Raw genomic sequence first — 27842 nt, forward strand, 5'->3', positions numbered from 1 at the left:
CAACTGAACACAAGTTGGTCTGCTGATGCTGTTGTTTCCTCTGCCTTACATGCTCTTTTCATACAAAAGCATACTTTAGTAAGTTAAGTGTGGGGTTTTTTTTTTCCCCAATTGTTTTGAATCACTAAACAAGATAAATCACTCATTACTTTCAAATAGAAAGTGTTTGAGACTATGCAGGATGTGCATTGAAAAACCTTATATTACCTATTCAGCTATCTTCAACATTTCTACTTCAATATGCCGAGAACCAATTGAGAAAAAGGTGCTAGTCTAGGGAGAACACAAGAGCAGGCAAGTGTGGTATCAACACCTCTGTTCTGCCTGGACAGATGTGCTGACAGGCACAAGTGGCTTTCCAGCAGCAGAGATACTATGTTTGCTTGTATCCACTGGAGATAACATGCTAGTACAAAACCTAATTGTGTGTGAGATCTAATGGCCATTATATACAACAGTCCTAGTTTATGGAAGTATATTATTTACCCCATTAAAAAAATCGGAAATAATTTGCCTGCCTTGTAGAATTAGCTAGCTTTGAGGAAAATTCACACAAGCCAGTGGAAAAGAATTCCATCATACATATAGCAAATCAACTAGCTGAACCACTGTTTGGCTGATTGTGAGGCAACTTTTAAGCTGCTGTAGTAGCTCTTGAACAAGAATAACAAGTGGATGTTTGCATTTTCCTTTTTTTTTTCCTTATTAAGGGATATTGGTGTATTCTTATGACACTTGTATCCCCTTTGTGGACTGCTCCTTCTGTTAGTCAGTGCTCTAATGAAAAAACATTACAATGAAGAGCTGATAGCAATCAGCATATTACAGATTTCTATATCTAGTATTATAATTCAAATGTGATATTACAAAAAAAAAGTTTAATAAAAAATCTGTTTAGAACTTAATGTTTTGCAGTTGTGTCTAAAAATTAATTTAAAAAAAGATGCACATGTAGAATTGATGAATAAATGGCAGTTTAGAAATTACTTTATGTTCATATGTTGACAATCAATAGCCTATTCTTAAATGAGCTTAAAAAGTGGCTTGAACCTCTTAGAAAGCATAATGCAATAACTTTATGTGAAAGACACCCAAATTCATGCAGTCCAACTGGCTTCCATCCAGATTTCTGACTTTTCCCCAGGGAACATCAGGAACAGCTGCTTGAGCAACGAAAGCTTTTCCAACAGTCAGAAGCCTCCTCTTGTGTCTGCCGTAGCCTAATGCAAACAGTTGCTGCCAGCTGTAGTTGCTGGGAGGAGAAGACAGTTGCTGAAAGAAGCAGGTGCTGGTGTGAAAGCGTGATGTCAAGTCCCGCTTCAGAAAAATATGTGGAAGGAAGGAAAACGTGTCACGGCAAGATGGGAGCAACATTAGATTTGCCTTTCACTGTGTGAGATTCAAGCACTTTCATCTAAATGGTTCCAGGGTTTGGTCATATGAATGTTTAGTGTGAAAAGAACTTCTGAAGTGTCTCTCGTGACTATCCCAGATTCCAGTTTTGCATCACGTATTGTGCCAGGCATCACAGTTGTCTTATAGAAAAGTGAACAATACTAATGAGGGGACAAACCTAGAAAGAAAAATTGCATAATACTCTTCATTCCATGTTTCCAAGAGACAGATTAAACCGAATCTATCGATATTTTTTTCATATGGCTCTCATCAATATAATTCAACAATAATCCCAATATAATTTTATTGAAAATTTACAGCAAGTTTTCTATCTTAAGAGAAACTGTTATTGACCTTTGCTTAAGTATGCATTGTAGCCAAAATAGAGGCCTTTTAACACCCATAAATTCTAATTGTACTAATCAGGATATAGTCAATATTTGCTTGCCTTGAACCCAAATATCAATACTCTAAAATAGTGTAACTAACCACAGTATCTAAGTATTTCCTAATAATGCGATGGCATAACTGGACGTAATGCATAAAAAATTTTATACAAATACATGATCAATGTGACCACCAAACAGGCAAAGACAGGTGAGTGAGTACACGTAGCAGGTGTTCAAGTAGCCAAAGTTGTCAGACAAGATAAGCAAAACAACCTCCTTACTACGCAAGAAGGATGATCAGCAAAGTCAAAAACTAGATAAGCAGCACCGAGACACCCTTTTTGTGAGGGAGCGGTCAACAGCATAAGAACATCACACACAGTCTAGGAAAATTAGAGAAGAAAGAAGTGATCACACTGATCTCAGAGACTAAGAACCACCAAGGACTTCATCATCAGTCCTAACTGTATGGCATCAGCTCTGTAGTATTGTATGCTCAGTGCCAATGTAAGTGTTAGAAATCAACAATTTTGTATGATTAATAAAGTGTAAGAATTAATCATTATCAAGAAGAGTGTTGTTGATTAATTATTTTAGTAAGGTTAATCTTCTAAATACTTACTACAGGAATCTGTAATTCCCTGTTCTCTATCCACATATATACACCTGCAACAGCATTATAATAAAGATGCATTAGGCGAGATTATAGAATACATTGGCTAGTCTTCAGTAAATCACTTAAGTGCACATCAAGCTGTAAATAACATGACTAGTCCCACTAAACGCAACAGAATTACTTATTTTAGCAGGTGCAGCATTAGGAAGTTTTGCTTATCATGGGAAGTTTTGATGTCAGATCTTAAATTCTAACTTTTTAATGTTTTGAATAATCAGAAAAAAATTCACTAGGATCACAGAATCGTAACAGTGACATAGCAAAATTCCATCAGGGACCCATCAGTAAAAACAAATGAACTCCACCCAGTGGAGAAAGCACCTATAGGACCTATTAATTTTATTATCCTGGATATCTCATGCTATCATGATCTATGATGGTATACTTTGATGTCTCAGATATCTCGTAACTGTAGAAGATTTATTCAAAATACCAAGTTAAGAATTAAGGAACCCATTCCCAAAAGTTATAAGCAAGCTTTCTGCCCAATCCCTTGAGAATAATTTTTCATCTTAGATTATCTCTTGCGACTTAATTTTTGAAACAGTGTCTTGTTCTAAGCAGGTCCAGCTTCATGAACTGATTTGAAGACAAAGTAGGCCATAAACAGGCAAGAGCAAACGTTATGGTAGCAACAGAAAGAAAACCACCAAGCCCTATGCAGTGCAGCCTGCATGGGTCACAGTACTCTTTAGAACTGGGAAGGAAAGTAAGGAGAGTGGAGACTACAGCTCGCTGCATGTATTTCCTTTCTCAGCTGGGAGGCCTGTTCTCCAGGTAAGCTCGAATAGACACTCAGTATTAAAAAGAGTTGGGGGACAGGGGCTGAAGAGGCTGGAACAGAGAGAGTCCCTGACTACAGCCTGAAACATTTCTCAGTCTGCAGTAGCTGCAAAATATCAAAATGATAACAATGTGATTTTGCAAGGAAGTTGAAACAGTAGTTGTGTTCTAAGAATTTAGGGCAGAGAAAATTAAAGAGGTTATTTTGATTTCTATTTCTCACTGCTTTGCTTTTTTTGGAAATTCTCCCAGGACGTTTCGGGTTGGTCTCTTTACACTTCCTCAATTGGTCTATGGGGATTTCTAAAATCCAAGCTACAAATGAAGATGTGTATTTTATGATCACATCTAACACTGGGCACTATTAATAAAGGAAAATTTGATGTGATTATATTAGTCAGAATCATGTAATTTACAGAGGCAGGCACAGCAGTTTGGGTGGACTGAAAAACTATTCTCTGTAGAAAGTACATAGATTAAAACATTGAACACTTCTCACATCCTTTCTATGAAAGGATTAGGCAGAGGTCTGACTTCATCATTTGAAGACTAAGCAGCAAACTCAATAAAACCTCCGCTCATTCCTTCATATTCCCTCACGCTGTAGTTAAACAGAGAACACTAAACTGGTAAGATATCACATGAAATCATCTAGCTTATTGAGGGCGGGCCATGAGAAACCATTTAAGTGATTGGGCTTTAAAATAAGTTATTTGCTTCACCGAAATGCTGAAGCTTAACAGTTTTCTGTTTTCTGTTCCTGCGAAAATGTGATAAAAGGCACACTAGGGTTCAAGAGCAAGTTTCTTTATATGTACTTCTACATTTTTTCATCTGTCATCTTGACCATTTAATTCATTCCTCATCTGTCTGTATCTGTCGTCTCTTCTCTTACACGTAGATTACAAACTTTCTAACGCAGGGCCAATCACTTCTAGTGTGTGCTCCCCTGTGTGGCACAATGGATGCAGGGCCCAAGAACCGAGTTCCTAAACACTGCCATAATACCATGAAATGCCATTGACAGTCATCAGTTAAGCTGTATCTCATTGATGAACACACTATTATCAGTTTAGCTTATAATGAATACCAGAACATAGTCAAACTGAAGATTGCAGCCCACCTTCAGTGTAGTGCCTTAGGGCTTGATTTAAAAGCTGTGTTGGGTTCCAGTATTCTAATGAAACAGAGCAACTATATACAAGTTTTAGCAGTTTTGCTCTTACTGAAAATCCATTTACAGACTGAGTAGCCCTGTTGTAATTGGGTGGTTCCCCATCAAGAAAAGCATCTTTCAGAAGCTTCCTTAGCCACCGTTACAGACTAGCATCAAATATCCTGCAGTTGGAGGAGTAGGCAGGAAGGAGAAAGCCCTTTTCTTTCTCTGTCTGGTAATTAAAATGTAAAGACTTTAGAGCCAGCTCAGCCTTTCCAAGATGCCTTTGGACAGTGCCCAGCACTATGAGCCCCAGAGTCCCCAGTTAAAGTGTCTATGCTCCATCACAACAGGAATGAGTATGTATGGAATATATTCAATAGATATTAATTCATCAAATAGCTTAGGGTGATTTTTCTGTTTCCTAAAGAAGGAGCAGGGCTTGAAAGGAAGTCACTCAGGCTGTAAACAGGAGTTTATCATATTCCACTTCCTTCTGAATTGTGTAATAATTTTTCTTTTTATGGCTACCTGATTTATGGCACCATACAAAGCTCAGCTGCTAACTAAATCTCAGCAGCACCAGAGGCTCCTCTCCCAGATTTTAACTCCATTCTCACTAAGGCCCACAGCATCCATATAGCAAACGTTTGCAGAAAGCAAGCTGGTCGATACATCCAATAATCACAGCACTCAAGTCTGCATTCAGGAGAAAGACATTCACTTCCCACATTCTGAGGGTGTGCCTTCGCAATGAAACAGGAACAAACTACAGAAGCAGCACCTCTAATCCTTTTCTCACTCAAATTCTATGGTAGGAAGGAAGATATGGCTTATGCCAGTGTATCTAACATCTGAACTTTAAACTCACACTGACGTTAAGGCACCTCTAGTTTGATCATCTGTATTTTTGTCACATAATAGGAACAGATGGTGATATTTGATACTAAATAATCAGCTAACTTTGCAAAGAGTTGGGTATACCTTTTCATAACAAGGCATCTGATGAGGCTGATAAATAAAACTTCTCATGGGAACAGAATACTGGAAATAACACCCTTATAATAGAAAAATATAACTCATTGAAAAAAGAGCAAGTGAAGGTACACTTAATTATAGAAATCGTAGTGCTTACAACCTTTATGCTACTGGAGTTATATTTGTAAAATATAACTGCGAAAAGGTGACTTTCCCACAGCTAATAAATGCCAGCAGACAAACTGCTCTTGAATGTCCTGTTCTTTACCTAGAGAATCATTTTGCAGTAATACAGGTATTACCAAATAAAATAATTGGAACAAAAGCAGGTCAGGAAATTTTTATCAAGTGCTCTTCTTCAGAAAATACTAATTTTTATTACCATTAATACTGATTTTTTGGCAGAGAAGGCTTGATTGATTTCTTTTCCCCCAAAAAATTTCCTGAAGTGTCCAATTTCTATGAAATTTTTCACAGACAAAATTAACCATTTTTTTTTCATTATTTTTTGACGTCAGAAGAATAGTAATATAAAAAGCTTTAGGCTAAAAATAATGAGCTTCACTTGGCTGGTTTTTCCTTATTCATTTTAGAGCTAAAATATATTACAGAGATTATTTTCACTTTTCCTCCTGAAGGTAGTTTTACTTAGGAAAAGTATTATAGCCTTTATAACAGCATCTTAGCTGTGCTGAAATTGAGGAAAGAAGTTTATTTAACAGAACAGAAATAAAACTTGCTTTGTTTTGTCTAATGTCTTGTATATAAGAAAATACCCATTATTGCCAATGGGTCAAAGAGTTCAGCTATAAATTGAGTTAGCTGCTAGCTCTGCACATCTCAGAAAACTAAGCCTTTCTCTGTGCAGTCTTTAAATGGGCTTTCTCAAATACACGGTATAGTTTGTGCTATTCATATTATATGTGCTATTCATATTATATTGCAAAACAGTTTAGATTGTTCTTACCACAGGATATTCAAGATCATGGGATAACATTGCTTTGGTGTCGGTACAAATTACTTGGATTTTGGTATTCCAGAGCTGAACATGTCATTGTGCCCCTATCACTCTATTTGGTTCATTGCTCAGATTGTACACAAATTGCACCTGAGATTAACAGGATTCCATGATGCAAGAGGAGCTCTGTCTGTATGCAGGCCACCAAAAGGCAACATGAAAACAATAACTACATAATAGGAGCAATAGCTGATGGGCCCATCTGGTCTTTTATCAGGCTTACCTGTCTAGGATAAATGGATTAATCATATCATATCTATGCTGTCGCCAGCATAGAATAATACAGTCATTCAGGCTAGAAGGAACTTAGGGTTGTTGTGTAGGCCAACCTCCTGCTCGAAGCAGAGTCAACAGAGCAATAATCATATTGGTCAAATATACATTTGCCTTAAAAGATATACAAATATAGTAAGTTTCCCTGTTAACGTTCATCCTTGTAAGTCTTTAAAACTTGGTAACAGTGTCAGTAGGAAGGTCTTCCAAACAAAATGCTATTATGCCTGGTAGTGTAGTATGACACCTGTTTCTTTGGGCTTATGTACTAATTTCTCAGCAGGAAGACAAGAAGCAGAGGTATGTTTATTTGAACAGCTGAAAAACAGTGCAAAGAGTTTATGATGGGAATACTGTGACCTACAAGAACCTTCTCTATGACCAGCTGTTTTTAAAACCTGTATAAAATTTGAAACTCTATCACATATAACAAAGAACTAGGAATTTCTTACTCAGTAAAGCAAAAGATACAAAGTCCCTACCTGATGTTTCAAACAGAAATTAAAAAAATAATTTTTTTTTTTGTCTCTATGTGTGTTGTTCCTAGAAATACAAATCCCTGTGAAAATAATAAGGTTTTGTTAGTCGTCTTCACATCTTTCAGCTGGGGACAAAGGTCAGAACAAATAATAAACTAGGAGGAGGTAAATGGGGCACAATCTACAATTCATGGTGGACAGGCAGTGCCTACCCTTGCATTTTGAATTCTTGGTCACAAGAAAGTGGCGCTGAAGAAAATGTGCACGTTCAAGCTGCATTCTAAAGAAGATCCACTGGGGGTGGGAGGGAAGAAAAAAAAATTTGAAAAATTCTTCGGTGGAGAATTGACTGCAAATGTAAGGAGAAGTATTTCTGACTTGAAAACAAGAGGAGGAAAGAGAGAAAGAGTCCTCACTTTACTGATAGAAACAGGACAGAATTAATGACAGTATCTCATAAACAGTCCAGTCATGAATCTGCATCATATTTGGGTTCAAAAATATGTGTCACATTTTAAATATACATCACTATGATGATCATAAGCAAGCACTACATAGATTCATTCAAGCTGGGAAAAAAAAAAAGTGTGGGAAAATGCAAATGGGAGTGGTAATGAAATTTGTGCTGACCTTTGTTCAAAGTTCCCAAGAATAAATACAAAGCAAACCGTACCTCACATTGTGGCAAGTTTTGATGATGCCCTACATTTGATTTCTGAACTCGGCTGTACTCAATAACAACAGTAGAAAAGAGTGAGGATATAATCCCTCTTTAATTCTTCAGTAATTCTAAGACAAAACCCACTTAAGTGTAAGCTATTTTTTTCACCAGTGCAATACCCAAGAGATCTTTTATTCTTTTTTTCTTTTTCCTCTTTTTTCCTTTTTTGGTTGGGATTTCCAACAGAATATCAAAGTAAACTAAACAAAGCTGAAAGGAAAAAGCTGTGCTCCTTTTCAGGAACAAAAAATGGGCCTCCATAATGCTGTTGTTCACAAGGGATGCATATCGTCTTTTGACTGTATGCTTTTGTATGTGTTAACAATGTTTAAAAATCATTCTTCCTGACTTTGCATTCATTAAAGTAGTATTTCTCAAAGTATATGTGCCTTTACCTTGAAAACCATTTCTTTCATAAAAATACTGCATTTTGTTGTATTCTATTACTTTAATTCTAAGATAAACTCATGTAATAAATATTCTCAGAGACTGGAAACGTAAAGGCAAAAAAAGAAAAAGCCACTGCCACAGCCCTGCAAAGCCACTCAGCTGTGTACAGAGATCTTCTAGGAGCATTGCTGATGTTTTAAAAATCTTGAATTGCTGCCAGACGTGCAAGATATGAAATCAGTTTATTGCTGCATGGTGAGATTTTCTAGAGAAAGGTCCAACCCTCATTGATGCTTACAGGCAGTTAATATAGACTATATAACACAACAGAAACACAGAATGTGGCTAATGTAGATATGAGTGAAAATGTTTTTCTAAGAATTAAGGGCATATAAACAAATACTTGAAAAAGAAATGACTAAGTTCTTCCCAGAATTAGAAAGAACAAGAAGGTTTAGATTTCCCCACAGACAGAAGCAGGATTTCTGCATTATCTTTCTTGCATCATAATAATTTACTACTGATCGAAACAAAGTCTTTGCAATTATTTACCATTTGAGAAATCTGTTTTCTTCTCTAAATCCAGAGAAGAAACCTTTCCAAACCTTTTCTTCTCCAAACATGAAAGATATCATCTCCTCAGTCACGTCCTCCTATTCCATTATGAAAAGTGAAGGCTTAGCCATTTTCATAACACTGTCTATGCTTTTTCCCAAGCATTTCCCAGAATGCACTCCTCCTCCTGGGTCTGCATGCTTAGAATTGAATGAATGATCCAGGGATGTATAGAATCCCCTAACCTGTCAGATTCTTCAGAGTTTATCCAGGAAAAAAATGGACCTAGAGTTCTATTACTACTTTTTCCAAAACCTGTTCACAGTGAGGATTCTGAAACAGGGCAATGATATTTGTCAGTCTACCACAAAACAAGAGGAGAGCCTTTATACAGGATGCTGGCATCCTACAAATACCAGCATAACAGGGATAGTGTCTCAGGTGGACAAAGCATCATTATTTCATTTACTTTAGGCTGGTTAGCTGATGACTTGGATTCACCTTGCAATGGTTCCCTAAAGACAGGAAGTTCTCACAGAGATTTCCTCCCAACTCCTATTCTATGAATTTCACTGCTTAACAGTATGACCGTGCCCAAGAATGCTTTTTACATCATGAATTTTACAACTATATATTTGCCATTGAAGCACAAAATAAAAGCCAGTACAGAACAATTGTTTTCTTACTAACTGCTCATTGTTTTGACCTAAGCTTTTCAGCAATTTTATATTCTATTATTTAAAAACAGTACAATCCAACAATAAGCCCATAATGAGGACTTCTTTCATCCTCAAAAAAAAAAAAAAAAAACCAAAACCCAAAACCAACCAACCAAACCACCCTCTCCTAGTTACCACTGAACATCAGCTTATATAAGTTGCAAAGAACACCAACCCCCTCTTGTGACAAACGATCAGAAAACAAGCACAGTTTCACAATGTAATTACCATGCATTTTGAAGCTGCTTCCATCCAAACAAAATTCCTTTAGAAAGATGGTGAGACTGGAATGAAATAACTTAGGGTGAATTATTTTTTGCTGATTTCTTCCCAGTATCAGAACAGATGTCACATGAAGAAAAGCATCATAATACAGTGACAGACTTCTGTTCCTGCTTGCTCTCTGGGTAATAAGTTACTTGGCTTCCTTTAGTCACCATTCTCTCTGTCTTAAGTTACATAGAAAGGTAGCCAACAGATAAAATTGCACAAGAGAAGAATAAGAAGTGTTTACCAGTCAGTATGAATTCCTTCCACCTCTGTCACTTAAGGACTGTTTGTGTGCCTACTATACCTCAAGTAGACGGTACAAAAAAAAAGCTCCCCTGGCTTCACGCCATCTAGGAATTTTTTCATGCCATGGAGATCCTCAGGTATAATCCAGATGACTCATGGATTTAAAAGCAATTTTGGTATAACTTGTTCCAGTGGTGCATAGAATCATAGAATGGTTTGGGTCGGAAGGAACTTTTAAAGGTCATCTAGGCCAAGCCCCCTGCAATAAGCAGGGACATCTTCAACTAGATCAGGTTGCTCAGGGCCCCATCCAGCCTGACCTTGAATGTTTCCAGGGATGGGGCATCTACCACCTCTCTAGGGAACTTGCTCCAGTGTTCCACCCTCATCATAAAAAATTTCTTCCCTGTGCATCATCTGAATCTATCCTATAATAAAAAAAGCTTTCAGGATCACCATAATATTAGCAACTTGTCTTTAATCGGAGCACTTTTAGCATAAATTTTTCATTAATATGATTTGCAGAAGGGCGGGACTAAGAATGGAGGAATATATGTGGCAAAATGCCCCTTAAAATTTGACCTGGCCTGACTTATCTCTGTTTCTGCATCTGTCTAGATATATATATGAAACTACTCACAGACTTTGTATCTGAGAAATTACATTTCAACAGTGAACAGAATACCAGCTTATACTACACTGACTTACTGACTCTACAAATGGATAAATTCAGTGCCTATGTAATACTGGTGTATTGGGAAACCACCAGCACCAATTTTCACTGTTGTTAATGGAAATTTTTCAGACACCTATTTAGGGTATGAGAAAGCTAATGACTTCCAGAACTAAGGCAGGATCCCAAGCAGAGGGTAAATTGTCATGGTTCAGAAGGATTAGATTGACTTTTCCTTCCTATAGAATACAATTTCTAATCCAGGATTTTACCCACAGGTAGGTAAAATACATTGTAGATGTTTTGAGCATGCAATCCCTATACAGTGTAAATTCACCCAGTTTACCATTCATTCCTTCCCTCTTGTTGCTTGGTTTTGAAAACCAGCATAGTAGGACACAATTGCCAGCCCAAATTACTTCTCACCCCTTGACATTTAGCTCTTAGTTGAGGGGAGCTGTTGTCTGGTAGCATCTCCTCTCAGCTCCTTAGCAGTTTGACTTTACCTCTTGGTATGGTGTCCCTTCTTCAGTAGATAAACCTAGCAGCAGACTCACCCTTGTCTCAGCAAGCGTCATGATTTTCCAATAAATGCTGGAAGCAGTTTGTTTCTGCTATGCAGACTGAAGAAGCATTTGGGGTCCAGAACATGATCAGAGTTCAGAGCTCTGACGGGTTGACAACTTTGTACAGACATACTGGGCCAAGCTAACAAGCTTGCTACTAAGCATAACTGGGAGAGAGCCTATTGCTTCCAACATGCAGAGCAACATTTAAAGTGCCTGTGCAAACCACTTTCTGAAAATTTTCAAGCTACAAATGCTCTGAACTACCCCCTTATGCATTGTTGGTGTTCCAAAGTTATCTATATAAACCTTCATAAAGATAAGTCCATTAAGACAGAAAAGGTCTCTTACTCATTTCCCAAAATGGACAGTTAGGAAAGGACAGAGTCATTAGATGTGTTTGAAAACCTTTTTTTCTTCAGCACATCTCCAATACCTCCAGTTTGTTTGTACGTACAGTTCAGAATTTCACTGGAGGGTATAGACATCTGTATTAAGCAATACAAAGCTTTGAATAGTATTATTAAGAGTCAGCCTTCTACAATATCAAAACTCAAGTGTTTAACGCCATTTCTATGAACTGCAGATAGACAAAGATCAAAAGGTTCAGAGTAATGAAGATGATCAATTGTACATTCAAACAGCTCGCCTACTCAGACCTTATCTAAACCAAATTACTGGATCTCAGCAGTTCAACCCAAATTAGTCCATTGACTGTGTTTGCTCAAAAGACTGAGCACTCAAAAAAATTCAAAGATTGAGGAAGAAAAATAATACCAGTCATATTTCCTGTAGAACCACAAGCATAGGCCCTCCAAGTATCTCTTCTCTAAGTGGACCATCTGCTCTGAATGAGCAGTTTAAATGCCAACTGAATAAAAGGTCTCCCTCAGCCTCATACTTTCGTTCTCTAGTTTCACCATATGTCTAATTCTGCGCATTTCCTCACTGACACCTTTTATCTTTTAATCTGTCAGTGAGCGTAGCTTTTTCTGCATTTGGATTTAACAAGAAGGGATGCCAAGTATGACTTATGGATTGTTGTAGTGATGAATATCTCAGCTTGCAATCATGGAAAGGTATATTCTTTTTAGCCAAGCTTAAAGCAGATATATAATGACATGGCCATACTCTTGGATAAAATCGTAACTCTCATTTCATTTTTCATTCAATATCCTATCTTCCATTCTGTAGCCTGTCTTTGTTCCTACCTTTAGCCCTGCTTGTCACTACTACAGGTACATATCCACTCATTCTGTCTACATAGGCATGAGCTCTGTCATGTCATGTGGTCACACATCTCTTTTCCAGCTGATAGATAATATTTTACTTTTAACAATCCAACTCCTCTCCCTCTTCTATCCTCCCAGCAAAATCTTGACAAACTTTATGAGGTATTGTAAAAACAGACATTTACACAAGCACAAATGAAGTCTGCAGTAATGATACAGACTGTAATATAAAATCGTGAAAACATTCAAGCACTTTCACTCATGAGTAAAACAGAAGAGACTGACAGGATCATAGCAGGATGGTGAGTAGAGGCCAGCTGTTTGTAGTGGAACAGCAATAGTTACTTGCCATGATGGACTATTTCTCATAGATCATGACTGAAAGCTCAAGTAAGTATTATTGTAAGCTCAAGTAAGTAAGAACCCTTATTCTCCACCTCAGGGCAGTGACCTAAAGTAGTGCTTAATGCCCATAGTCTTTAGGGACAACCTGTTACCCAAACTGGTGCCATCTCTTGGGTTAGATAAAAAAGCTTTACCATGGTCTCTGAGCTTCAGTTGCTGTGAACCCACCATTTCTTGCTCATGGTGTCCCCTGCTAGACATACAGGCAGACTAGGAACTCAGAAGTTTGGATTTGAATCATGACATGGTCCTATGTACCCATCTATCACACCTGTTCATAAGACTTTCATATCTGCTTACTGTTTCTGTCCACATAGCACTCCAAAGTGGCAGGACACTGGCACTGGATGCTGAATCTATACTTCTGGATGGCTAAAGCACAAGTGCTGGTTTCACATTTAAAGTCATCTAGTGACCTCAACAGAGGAAGCAAACCATTTTCAGGCCCTTCTGAAAGTATATTAAGCTCTTGGCATAGCCACTGAAGGTGTGTGTGAAAACAAAGATATAACAAGCAGAGAGATGGAACAAATTGTAGTAAGACAGTTCACTGATGCAGCACTGCACTCACTGGCACTATCAGTAGAACAAAGACCCCATTCCTTACTTCCCTGAAGGCACAGGCAAGTAGTGGGCTTAATTCTACTTCTGTAGTCCTCTATTCCCACAGTTATCTGCATGTGTTATTTATGATGTGGCCTAGAACTTCCAGGTAGCAGCAGTACATTGCAGTAGAGCGTCAACTGGTCCTTAGAGACAGGAGTTGGAACTCAGTGTGCCTGACCTGATTTGTTCCGTGCTGAGCAAAAGCCAGAGGATAGGAACTAGTATAATGTATTGGGAAGACTTTCCTGAAGCAGTAAACAATGTACCGGAAGCAGAAGACAAGCTGCAAATAGATCCAAATTTAGCACTAATGAACATGGTTCCAAAATACTGGCTTGTCAGTGCTGAAAACATAAAGCTCCTAGCAAGCTGATTTCACATTCCAAAATTACAGAGAAGTAGACAACCCACTTTTACCAACACTAAGATGTCATGACCAACAGCATTTCATTATATGAGCTTGCTAATATACTGTACATCATTTTAATCTTGATATACAACATACTGTATGTTAAAATGAAGGAATCTAGAACAAGTTTAAGGCAACTCACATCCCATTTGTTAACTGGCAGTGTGAAATTGTATCTGTTCAGATGAACTTCATGTTCAATTCATTATCACTTAATCCCACTGCAGCTTTGCTCTTTACTGCACATTACGCAGCCCCACCTGAGGAGATGATACCACCCATAAAAGGGTTTAAATGGATACCTGTACTTAGGCTATAGTAATATTAAACCAATCAACAATACATAACCACACTTCGCTGATACTGAAACATACACACACAGCATACAAAATCGTATTATTGGGTTATAGTATTATTAGCTATATACTACCTTAGCAGAGCTCCATCAGCTTTTAACTAACCTGACGCTCTTCCTGTATTTGTACTTTGTTGAACACAAGCAGGCTCACAGCTTCCTGTGTGATTGTGATAACATATGTCTGACTTTGTTGTTGGCAGCTGGAGTGAAGGGGAAGACAATGCCCTTTGACCTGTGAAAAGCAGTATAAAGCTTATCAGATCCTCTCCAGATATCACTGAAGGAAATGGGCTGGAAGAGTTGGCCCCACATAGGAAATATATATAAAAAACTGTCAGTACTAATCTTTTTGAAATGTCATTAAAAATGTACTTTTGCAAATCTGAGTCCCTGCTAGACAATGTCATTTGTACAAACTGAACTGAAGTAAAAGTGGAGAGGAAGAATTATATACTATACATTAAACTTAGGTTCATATCACTTGGAATGACTCAGCAGTCAGTAGTATCAAGACTGCTTCACTTTATGGTGCCAAAATAAATTTTCCTTAGTGATTATTTCTCTGGTCCACTTCTGAAATAGACCTTTAAAGGTCATGTATCGTTTAAAACATTATACACAACTTTTTCCACTGAACAGTTCATTTGGGGGTTTTGTTTATCTGCAAGGCCTTCTAGATGAACTGTGGTAAAGTAAGATGATGGACTGACCTCCACAAAAAAAACATATCTAATGAAAAATATATTTGCAGGTTATTGTTAAGATAAATGTCCTCACTGCCCTTTCAGATACTGTAGGCATTAGTATACTAAGCTTTTAACAAGAATCACACTGTTTTAAATTGGTAAAACACCTATCTGATTCACCTTGCACTATATAGTTACAAAACCAGTTAGCACCAACACAAAGGTTAAAAAAAAAAATAAAACAACCCTTGGACTTTTTTTTTTTATATCATTGTTGGGGAAAAGAACAACCAAACCCACCCAAATAAAACAGTGAGAACAAACACAAGGTTGAAAAGATTATGAGCAGAGATTCAGGAAAGCAAATTCTTCCTTTTGATGTTCTCACTTTGTGGACATTACACCACCAGTTAAAAAGTAATTTTTTGGTATCTCCACTGATATAACTTTTAGGGAACATTTCTAGTCATTTCAACTGGAGATGGATGCAAAGGCAAAAAAAAAGAAAAAATACAATCCATCATCCTCACATTAGGTAACCAAAAGAAAGAAGAACAAAATCTGCAGTTGTCGGGTGAAGCATCAGCAACTGTAGCATTTCAAAACCTTTTCATGGAAAACCTTTTAATTTGTTGGGGGTTTTTTTTGCCCCTATACCAGCATTAATACACAGTAGTATATAATAAAGTTTTGTGTTTCACACTCAGATCCCTAGTCCTCTTAAACAATGGCATATTAACAACAGTTAGGAGTCAGGAAATCACCCTGGAGATCATGCTGATGGTGTCAATACAAGAATCTAAGCAAGAGTAAATATTATTCCCATATTATTTAAAAATGTATTTTAAAATAACATCCAGGCAAGATTATCGGCAAGATTGAACATGCAATGTTCCACTGCAGATCTGCCCCAATTTATCAATGCTCTGCTCCGTTCCAGGTATGTCAGAACCCGAGCTTCATACTTCTGGTGGACAGGAAGAAGGGAAGTAGTTTTTTCTGATTTGGGGTCTTTGTTGTTTTTTCTTATATTTATAGCTTCTGAAATTATGTGGAAAGAATGCAGCCAGCTGATGTGTGCCAGAGATCGGTACCTGTGTGGCTTTACTCAGAAACTACTGTTCAGTTCTGGGAGCTCACAGAAATCAGTGTACTATTGAACAAATTCAAATCCCAAACTTGTGATTTTTAGTAATGATTATTAGTAAAGCATAAGCTAGCTGATCAGGACTCCACTGTGTCACTGCCAGTGTATACTGAGAGCCCTGAACTCCTTAAGAGGGGGTATCAGTCTAAACGGACAAGGCAGGGAAGAGGAGAAAGGAAACATTGCTGATAGAAAACTGAGGCACTGAGCAATTTTGCTCAAGGTCACTCAGGAAGTCTATAAAAGAACCAGGATGATTAGATTCTCCTCAATCCTGGTCTACCATTAAGCCACAAGGTCATCCTACTTTTTAAGTCTTACAATACTTAAGTTTTTTACCACTAAGATAGACTCTCTGACAGAAGTTATATCTTCTATTTTCATAATTTAAGGGAGATTTCAGAAATCTAATAATTCTTTTTGATTCCCAAAATCTTTGATCCTATTTTTCAGTCTTTTTTTTTTTTTTTTTTAAATAAAGAGTTTCTTTGGAATAAAATTTCTTACTGTCTCGCTCCACAGTATTTAGAGGTTCAGGGGATAAAGCAGTTGTGAAACACACTTTGGAAACGGACATAATTAATTCCGAACCAAGGCTGGGAGCATCTGTCAGACTTAAGTCCACAGGAAAAGAAATATTCATCCTGTGAATCTTGTGGGTTTAAGCACAATGTAGGTAGGTATGTACAGAACAGGACCAAGGCATATAAAAGAGAATACCTAACCGTGAAGTGGGCACAGACACCTTCTTTTCCCCAGAAATGGTATGGTCAGTACTTCACAGTGAGTTTCAGAGGAATGAAGGGGGAAAGGGAGTAGTGGTAGAGGCATTCTCCACCCTCTGTATCCAACAGCTGCCAGCACTTTGAAAAGATGACAAAATCTGCTTGGAGAACACCATGAATAAAGCATAAAATGTATAATTAGGATGCTTACCTTGAGAGGAAATATTTAAGATTGCATATCTGTCTTCTACTTGCTCATATTTTGTTCAATGATGTTTAATACAGAGAGATTATCCAAAAAACACGTGCACAGGCCAGTATATAAACAAGCAAGATAAAATGTCACCTTCCTGCTCTTTGGCCCAATAAATCTTGACTTACAACAGCATAATTTCAACAAGAGAGGGGCAGAGTTCCCTTTCCTGTATGATTTCATGTAGCTTAAATTCTGGAAATTAGAGACTTCCCAAGTAGACAGAAAATGGAGCTTTGACCTTCCACAGAGGTGGGAATTGAAATGGTCTTCAACTTTCCACTTCAAAATTAAATTCAGACCTGGGCTCCAGCACTATTCAAAATTGCATCCCACAAGGGCAAAATAATTCACCATTGTCTGGACGCTTCATGGTAACACTTTAGAGAGACAAAGACAGATGGATGATGCCGCCTATCCGTACCTCTTATAAAGTCAACAACTTAGGAGTTCAAGAAGCTTTTATGCACTGACATGAAAGATGAAGCTCTCATTGCCTTAAAGTACAATAAAACACATCAAGAGGCACATGCCACCTCAAAGAACATTAGAAAAAAATGCACTATTGCACAACAGTTATTTCTCAAGACTATTAATATAGCTGGTTCCTGCCACGTAGCATGGGGATTCTCACACTAGTAATATGCTATTCAAGCTGCTAGGCATGCTGGCAAAGATCTGTACTGGCTGATCTGCTTTAAAGGTGAAGAAAACAGCGTCATTTTGCATTCTGTAACATTTCAAGAGGATGAGGATTAAGAATGCTTGTATTCTGAAGCTAGTAAGCCTGACAGAATGAAAGGTGAATAAATACCAGAGCAGCTCTATAACAGGAATAGTTCAAAAGGCAATCATCAATTTGTAAGAGCAAAATGGACACATCTTGTGCCATGCCATGGAGCCATTTGTATCTGCAAATGGGAACGGTCTGTCATGTGTTATATGTAATAAGCAAATACAACAATATTCCCCATTTGCTCACTATACCGTGGCTTGGGAAAACTGTGCATCCAAAACATGCACAATGTAGCCGTTAATCTGTAACATCTACTGCAACAGCTTCTTTTCTGAAGCTCTTCCCCTGAAGAAGTTCAACAAAATCTGAAACGTAGTCCTTTATATATGTTTGTATATTCTTCAAAAGTTTAGAAAGGTACATGTACCTTTCTCAAACCTAGCATTGAGAATTGCATAAATCACAAGACAATAGACTGGTCTTAGCTGTTCTTAAAATTCCTCTTCTCTCAGAGCAGATACTATATATTTATGTATGGCTGTTAATGCTATGACATCTTATGTCTGGTGGGGGGGGGGAAAAAAACCACAAAAAAGTGAAATATAATTTTTAATTTCCTAAAACATCATTCAGGAGAGATGGCACAGTGGGGAAGAAAAGGACATGAACAAGCTGGTCCAGGAGATTTTACAAAAACTCTGTGATATCTAGCTAAAAACTACACCCTGAGGAATTTGCTTAAGAATATTGCACCAAGCAACTTTCTCTATTGACCCTCTTCCAGCTCGCTACCCGTTAACCTTGGTCTGCTGGCAGGGGCCTTACAAATTGGTTGAAAGAATAAACTCTTGAGGATTATTTGACACACCATTTTTAGTTAAAAACAGTGGCCTCAGTATATTCTGATACTAACTACACTCACTTCCAGACCCATTTCATATTACCCCTTCAATCTTTCCAGTTTGACTTGTCCACTTGAGTTGACTCAAGTCATGCTTGTGTCCAACTCACCCGAGTCACTGTATCATGTCACCGTGCCGTTAGTGCCTTCCACATTACTCTCCATTTGTCCTGCTCAAGGCACCATGGGCCCCAGCTGCTTCTTTCATGAACCTAGCATCCAAAAAAAAACCCGTTCTGTCTAATCTTGTTCTCACTTCAGCACTGATCTGGATCAAGCTCCTGCAGCTAGATCAGCTTTTCTTCATCAACACTTTTCCTGCACCGTCTGGCACAGGACGGGGGCGGGGGGGGGGCATCCATTCTGCTGTGGCGCAGCGCCAGGCCCCAGACTCCGGCTCCCTTCCCACAACCTCATCTCAACTCCTCCGGCATCCCCAGGGGCCCTGCTGCTGACTCTTCCTGCCTTTCTGGGAGCTCTGCCCCATCTCTGTCACTTCCCAGCAGGGGTTAGTCACTTCTGAAATAAAAAGGCATTTCAGAGAAGCCTAGCGCAGGACAAAAAGACTTCCTTATACCTTTAAAAAACATAAAGGGGAGCTAGACCCCCATTACTGCATTATACCCGTTTATATTCCGGTAAAAACACAAATTACTTTGGTATTATCAAAATACTCGTGACTGTCAATTGTTTGAAGAACTGATACAAATACTTAACGTGAAGTGAAAATAAACACGTTTTTAGGCTATAGGGAGTGCAACAGTTCCCCCTAGCGACTGCGGCCCCAAACAGAAACCTGCCCACCTTTGGTACGCGTTCAGAGCTGTTTCGCCTTACAAAAAAGCACGTTATTAAAACACGTGTGTTTCAAGCGCATTAAAAAACCAACCGCGGAGTGCCGAGGGAAGAGAACAAAACTGGGTGAGGAGGCGACCCTTCATTTTCTGACAAGATCCTGATAATGGGAAGTAAAAATGCCATCCACGCACCGAGCACGTTCGTGGCTTTACAAGGCCAACGCTGCTACACGCTGCAGGCAGCCGGCGGGATCGACCGCGGGCCGCAGGAGCCCGGGCCGGGCACGGCGACGGCAGAGACCGCCCCAGGAAGCGGCGGGGCCGGGCCGCGGCTGCTCCCGGCCGGCCGTGCCCGGCAGCCGGCCGCCTGGGCCCCCGAGGCGGGCGGGAGTCCGCGGAGTTGGGCCTGCAGGGCTGGACGCCGCGGCCATGCGCGCCCGCTGCAGGGCCTCTGGTAATGGCGGCCGCGCCGTCGCCATGGGGACCGGGCGGCGAAGCGATTGCGCCCGCTGGCAGCCATGCGGCGGCGGCGGGTGGGCGGCAGCGCCGAGCTGAGGCGGCAGCAGGACCGGGCGCCGAGCAGCGCCGTGCGGGAGCCGGGGCCCACCGCCTCCCTGCTGCGGGAGGAGGGCCGGAACGGGGGGAGGGCCCGCCGCTGCGGGGGCGGGGGGCCGCCGCGGGGCAGAGCTTGCCCGGCGGAGCCTCTTCTCGCTCGGCCGGGCCGCTCGTCCAGAGCCTGCCGGGGCCTCTTCGTCTTTCAGGGGCGCTGCCCGCGGCAGGTGCTGCTGGCAGCGCCGCAGGCCTGCGCCGCCTCCCTGGCGGGGACGGGCCTCTGCCCGCACCTCTGCCGCTGAGGCGGGCCGCGGCGGCTCCCGGCGGTGCGAACGGCGGCCGGCCCGGCGGCCCCGCTCCCCCGTGGGCTGGAGGGCGGCGGGGAGGCGGTCAGGGCCGACTGTAACGCGAGGGACAGCCGGGCGAAGCATCCTTGCACCAGCTGCTGCTTCCTGGCGTAGTGGGGTTACCTGCGTGGAGCTGTTCGTTGGGTTTTAGTACCGGGGGGGGGAAGTAAGTATGTTTATGTCAGAGCAAAGATAAACCTGGTGTTAAAAACAGTGACATAAGATCCATTTCAGGCTTCAGAAGAAACCCATGCAGCTTCCACCAAAGCCCCCGGCCCAATCCAAATGGAGTCACAAAGCACTGCTGTAACATAAAGCATCATGCAGAAATCAATGAAATAGTTTCCTGCTGCCACAGTATTTGTCCCATTCTCTCTTCGCTGTTAGGGATGTATTACTTGTCTTGGGATGTGATAGGCTGAATCAAAACCCACTACATCAACAGCCCAACTGGAAATGAACAACTATTAGCCCAACTATTTTGGGCTAGGCTAGTTTTTTGGCAGTCTAGTGAGTGGAACCAGGTCACTGAAGAAATCAAACAAGCCCTAGAAGTGACAGGAATATAAGCTAGGAATGGATCTACACCCTTGATTTAAATCCATTTTGAAAATTCATTTGAATTTATTAAACCGAATTTACTACAGTAAGCGTACTCAGCTTCTCTCATCTCATCACACAATAGTTTCTCTGTAAGACTTTACAAGGGTGCTCCATTTAAATTGTAAAGTTAAACTAACAACTAACTTTACATTGAGGTTTTTACGTATCAGATATTTTGACTATAACTTGTAGGATACTGCTGAAAAGGTATAGATTACCAAGAGATCATGAATGTGAAGTATTAGCCTCTCTTTCATTGCTTGCATGTAGAGCTTATGAACTTTAAACGCATGAAGCAATGTCCTCCAGAGTTTTGATAAAATTTTTTGTCTTGTTCCTCCTCTAAAAGAGGATTAATCTCCTCTAAAAAAAGATTAGTGCACTCAGGCATTTTCCAATTTGTTTCATTTTTTCTGATACAGTAACACTTTGTGTTGTGCCATTGATTACAACTGCAGTTTCAAGAAAAATGAAAACGCAGAAGCAGCAACAATTTCAAGTACATACAGGAAAAGCTATGCATTTACAAAAGCACCTTGTACTGAAGTTCATCCAGTGCTCTCAAGATATACTTAGCGGGTAGACACTGACAAATTTGCTGCTTCATTTAATAAGAAATTAGCTATAGAACTGGAGTTCATCTTTTATCACTTTTGTGTAGCGAGTCCTTCAGCATAAACTATGTAACTGCAATGACTTCCTATTTTAGACATTTCTACTTTTATACATTTCTATTTTAGACATTTCTACTTTTACATCATCTGAACTGTAGTATTTCATGAATGCTGCCGATGTCATGGAGATTGCCCCTGCAACTTATGGGTATATGAAGAAAGTAAGCTGTGCAAAATGTAGTCCTTTACCAATTTTAACATTTGTGGCACTCTGTCACAAAACCACAAAGCTTTCTAATCCAGAGGGTAAAATCTGTATAGCTAGGTTAGCTTTCTGACATGAGTCAGGATTTTAGGATATTATGAGCCAGATTCTCAACTGGTTTGTTAGATTTCCTTTCCTCAAACTTTAGGAACTCAAGTAACACAAATAGCGTAATCATCCCACAAAATAATTAGTCTAAAGATCTTTTCCCAAGTAGTAACAAAGCAGCTAAATACAAACCAACCTTAAAGAATGGCCACCATTCAAGAAGTTGATTTAAAAAAAAAAAATATTTACCTACAAAACCAAACATCTTGTACATAGTCAGAACATAGCTTTTATTTTTTCTATCCGAACTAGATTTTAGAACATTCTACTTTCTGAAGTTTTCTATAGGCAAAATAACTTCAGCAGAAAGTGAGCTGGTTTTCATATTATCACTAGAATTTGTAACTGTTTTCTGGCTATGGAATATAGTGATGTGTGGTATCAGAACTACCCAGACTGAATTTCAGAGAACAAATTTATTTGCCAAAGCTGGCTGTTAGCAGAGGATTCCCTACCTTGCATCATTTTCTTCTCATGAAAATAAGGAAACTTCAGGGAAGGCCCTTCAGTGTTTTACTGAAGTGTCAGCATTTGGTTATGAGATTAGCCTCCTGAATCTTGAACGAGAAGCAAAATACATTCAATTCACAAGCATCATGAATTATACTAAGGAAATAATATTTACTTCTTTATTATCCCATGTTTCAAAAGATGGTGCAAGGCTTACTTTGGGGTTTGGAAAGCATTTTTAGGTTTTTTTGAACAGATGTCACTAGACAGAAAAACACTGCTGTTCATTTTTTGAAGAAATAGTGTTTCTAGAAAATCGTCCATAGTTGTTCATTTCCAGTACTTAAAAGAAAAAACTTTTTTACTCTGACTTAAACATATATACAAAGGCCTTCTGGGATGAAATGCTGTTTTGATCAATACATTTAGTGAACCAAATTTAACTTACTGGAAAATTATTGAAAACTTCACAGTTCAGAGACATTTTTGATTAATTTTTGCCTTGGACACCATTTTAGGTTAAGAACTTGCATAAGCAATATTAACAGTTTCTGTGCAAGTTACAAAAAACAATTTACAACATTTTTTTGGGCTGAAATGTACTGCATATATTTGACAGATTATCTACTCCATTCAATAGATGGAGAACTATTACAAGTGAGGTAAGTGCAGAGTTCTGCCAAAATGCTTTTAATTTTTGTGTTTACTTTTGCTAGATGCTTTTAAGTAGGGTCTTCTGGAAAGAGAAATTGAGGATGTCCTTCAGCGATTGCATCAAGAACAAACACAAAACCCAGAAGAAACTCTCTTCTCACAAACGTTACACCAGGAGAATGATAGATGCATTGATCAGAAAGAAATTGATGAAGAGGATGTTTGTCCCATTTGTCAGGAGTTATTAAAGAAAATGCTTACCATCACTTACTGCATGTTAAGTATACAATTTGTTCTTTGTCTTGCCACATTTCTAATTATAGAATAAATGTTACAAGGTTTGCTAATATAGCTAGCTTCAATACACAAGGAAAAATACCTCACAGTTGTTATAGCCCTTTTCCCATCTGGAATTTTAAATTTTTATAGTGAAAATATCCCCCGGTTAACAGTATTTTAAAAAATGCTATCAGTTTTTCACTCATAACATATGGTTATACATATGGCATAACAAATACGACAATCAAAACTTAACTGACAGCTTTATTGTACAGAAATGAAACAGATGATAGAGCGAAACAAAAGCTTTTGCTCATCTCTGTACCTGCCACATCAGTGCACAAGGATTCCCATCAGAAAAACAGTACTACCTGATGTAGGTACTACATGCACAAGAGGTCAGCATTCAAAAAACTTTCAGAAAGGATTACAGGTTCACATTCCAGGATCATCTCAGAAATGAACTGGTACTATCCAAAGCAAAGACCAAAGATATTTCTGTACCCATGTATTATGAACATCTGTTTATAATACAGATAATTATAAGGTAGTCATTCTTCTATACCATATAAAAACATCACCACTATTAGTTGATCAGGCTATTATCCTTACCTTATACTTTTGTCAAAAAAAAAAAAGCGCACTACTGAAAGAATGAGTTACTATCAATTCAAACATTGATCACTTCTAATTAAAACCTAGAAGAATATCAATTACTACCCAAAACAGACTACAGGATTAGGTTTAGAGTCTATAATCCAAGATAGAGCAAGGTATGATCCCACATAATGTCAAAACTAAGGTAGCTTTGCAAGAGATCACAATATCTGGGTTATGAGTTCTGAGCCTGGGTTTCAAAAGGTCATGAAAACTTTTGTAGCTTTTGTTCAGAGAAATTGATGTAGAAATTATTGCATAAAATTCAATGGCTTACATTATGCAACTGTTCAGGCTAAATGAACATACTAGTTCATTTTTCTGGGAGGTGTGTGTCTGTTTATGACTGTCATAGTAAGATCAGCGTCACTGGAACAACTTTCACAGCAGCTCTGGTTTAACAGACTGGTCAGCCCATCCAATAATTTAAGGTACTATTGAAGAGAAGCTTCTGTCAAAAGACAACAATCTGCAGCATTCAGCTTTAGTTGCTGTTTCTCCAAATTTACTGGGTTTTGTTTATTTTAGGACTCGTTGTACCCCAAGGAACATTGTAAAATCTTTGCCCATCATTTTAATTAGTAAACATTGTAATTTCCTTGGCCCAGGTATTCAGTGCAGAATTTGTTTGAAGAGCTTTCAACTTGGCCAGCATGTAAGATTGCTACCATGTAACCACAAGGTAAGAGGGAAAAAGTGTCCTGGACATTAAAGAGCCAAATCTTCACATAGCCTGTTAACTTGTCCCATCGGACTTTCTGATGCTGACACCCTGCAGCACAGAGTGTATTGGAACCCTTAAGGCACCACTAATAAGAGTGTTCATGTCAGTAGTCTGAAAGTTCGCATCCTTGTATGCCCCAGTCTTAACTCCTATTTAAAGGCACAGGAAATAGAATGGTTAGAAATGGCAGCTAAAATAATTTTTTAAAAAGCAATGGCAAGGAGCAGCGTAATAAAATGGTCTGATACATAATTCTCTGCCAGTAATAAATCAGATTGTTCCTATAGTCCGCATCCTTATTCTTGGAGCTTAGACAAGATAAATATTAGAAACAAAAGTTGCATCAGGGATACATATGTTTTATGGCCATTAGTGACAATTCAAATACTCTTCACTGTTATCTACTGTTACTGATGTTTACTTCTCTGCAGAACAAATTCTGAATAACATGGTACTTTTCTTTAGGAGCCTCATTCACTATTCATATTCTTCAAATTCTGATACATTCTGCAAGAACTCAGTAGCATCTCTCTGAGTAGACCTCCTTGAACAAACTTAATTTTTAAAAAAATTTAAACCAGATTGTTTTGCAAAGATTTAGATCCTCTGGGATATTGAAATGCTGAAATATTGCTTGCTCCGGTTTGCTAGTTTATCAGCTGAAGCCAAAATAACCAGATTCTTTCTGTGCTTCTTAATCAGTGTCAGTTAGCACCTTCCCAGTATTTGAGAGGCATATTTACATCCTCTGAGCAGTTTATAATTTCAAACACTTAGCAGTGGAGCTTTGATCTGTCTCAGTGTACTTTTTGCAAAAAGGAGCCGAGTCTACTTGAAAGTTGGGGAGCCTTTTGCAAGCCTGCAGCAAGTTTCATAATTTGGAAATACGTATTACCCAACCTGTGAAGTTGATTTTTGCTACTTTGTACTAGTACCCTTAAGCAAGTTCACGGAAGATAGCCCTTTTCAGATTTATTTAACTCAAGCTGGCTTACCTGACCAGCAGTATTTCTTCACTGATGACAGGACAGTAGTAATATAAATTCAAACTCCTTGCTCACTTGTAGAATCTTGGTTACAATCTCAGTAGTTACCACCCTTTAAGTCCAGAACTGATACAGAACAGAATCAAAAGGGGAATTAAGCTGAAAGGGAAGGCTAACAGTCATCAGATTCCTTATAGTAGTGAATATACATGTAATTGTGTTATCTGTTACAGTTAAGTAACTTCATATTTGCAGCACCTTTAAAAATGGGATTTAAACACCCAGTTTACAGCAGTCAGTAAAATTTTAACTAACTTTCCTTAGCTTGTCAGCGCCCAAAACTTAGAATCTATTCATTCTATACATAAGCAACATAGCCCCCTAGCGATCAGTGAAGTTCCTGTGGGTTTGCACTCGTAACACCAGCGAAGAAAGAGGCTTCTTTGAATTACTGTTATATGCAAGAACAATTGATTAGTCCATATTTAGCTAAGAAATATTATGCAACAGCTGACCTTTCTATCTTTTAGGTTTCATAGGCAATGGATTGACAGTTGCCTACTGCAGCAAAGAAACACATCCTATTGATGAGTATGTTCTATACAATCCTCTGACTTGGAAGGATACACCAGCCAAACATGGAAACTACCCAACAGGTTCTCATGCAAATGTTAGCAAACTTGCAAAGCAAGTGGAACCAGAAATTTGTGTATCTGGAAATGGATTCTTTCTCAAATATCATCTGAACATGCACCAGAAAGTTCTCAAACTAGCTTAAAAAAAAAAACCTTTCCAACAAAGATGCGCCAAAGTCCCAAAAGGATTTAATTTTAAGATTTTTAGCAACCTCCATTTACAAGAATCTGATCAGAACAGCAGTAGAAGTCTAAGTCATTTGTCCAGGCATAATAAGGATTGCTCTCTAAGCTCTTTTAAAACAGCATTTTCTGGGAAGTCTAGCACCATTAGAAAGGATGACATTCATAATGCTTTGAGAAGCCAGCATCAGTTTGACTGTGGCAATATAAACAAAGTAGTTTTAAAAAAAAGATGGCTGTCAATTCCACAATTCTAAGATATCCCAGTGAGTCGAATTTGGAGATCCATTTGTGCACAGCAAGCCATTCCTCAAAAAAGGACAATAAGGGTGTGGGAAATGCCAGCCATCAACAGAGGCTCCTAACAAACCAGCACCTAAACGTAATAATCTGAACTTTAAAACAACAAAAATAGATTTATTATTGGAAGGAATTCCACTGCATTCCACCTCATGATTGTCTTCTTTTAGATAACATAGCTATATTCTTACTCTTATACTCCACACACAGAATTTCTTAGAGACCAAGAAACAAATTAATAAGTGAATCATCAGATGTGAACTGTAGGTACTACAAAAATTAACTCGATGCTGTCAAAAATGTTTATATTAAGTCTTCTCAAATAAACAGAGGAACTGATTTGGCTGGTATAGAAGTATTTCAGAAAATAGCCATATACTTGTAAGATTGTCACTATTTCTTATTTGCAAGTTTTTAAACTTCAGTCAAGTAAATTACTCAAATAAATGTAAAACGCGGAAAGCTTTTATATTCTTGAAAGACCAGTTAGTTTAACGGTTCTTATTCAGAGGTATAACAAATGAAGCCAGACTCATTTTAACACTGTTGCTGAAAGAAATGATATCAAATGAGCTATTTTCAAATGCACAATAGTAAAAGCAAGATGGAAAAGAGCCTGTTTATAGTATCAGATATGTTCTTGTCCTGGTTTTGGCTGGAATAGAGTTAATTTTCTTCTTAGTAGCTGGCATAGTGCCGTTTTGGATCTAGGAGGAGAATAATGGTGATAGCAACAACTAAAACATCACTGTGTTAAGTAGTGCTTACACTGGTCAAGGACTTTCTCAGCTTCCCATGCTCTGCCAGGTGCACATCAGGCTGGGACGGGGCACAGCCAGGACAGCTGACCCAAACTGCCCAAAGGGCTATTCCATACCATATGACGTCATGCTCAGTATAGAAACTGGGGGGAGTTGGCCGGGGGGCAGGGATCGCTGCTCAG

General features: G+C 38.8%; 1 protein-coding gene across 1 annotated transcript; it reads left to right on the forward strand.

Moving 5' to 3' along the window:
• The first annotated feature begins 20060 nt into the window (after positions 1 to 20060).
• On the forward strand, positions 20061 to 27055 carry ZSWIM2 (zinc finger SWIM-type containing 2). The gene is given in 12 exon segments (XM_075710515.1): positions 20061 to 20189; positions 20322 to 20394; positions 21236 to 21277; positions 23198 to 23411; positions 24600 to 24767; positions 26312 to 26359; positions 26361 to 26509; positions 26512 to 26564; positions 26567 to 26608; positions 26611 to 26812; positions 26815 to 26964; positions 26967 to 27055. Coding segments are annotated over 12 exon segments (1359 nt in total).
• The last annotated feature ends 787 nt before the right edge of the window (positions 27056 to 27842 follow it).

Source organism: Pelecanus crispus, chromosome 5 (assembly GCF_030463565.1).
Source record: "Pelecanus crispus isolate bPelCri1 chromosome 5, bPelCri1.pri, whole genome shotgun sequence".
NCBI lineage: Eukaryota > Metazoa > Chordata > Aves > Pelecaniformes > Pelecanidae > Pelecanus > Pelecanus crispus.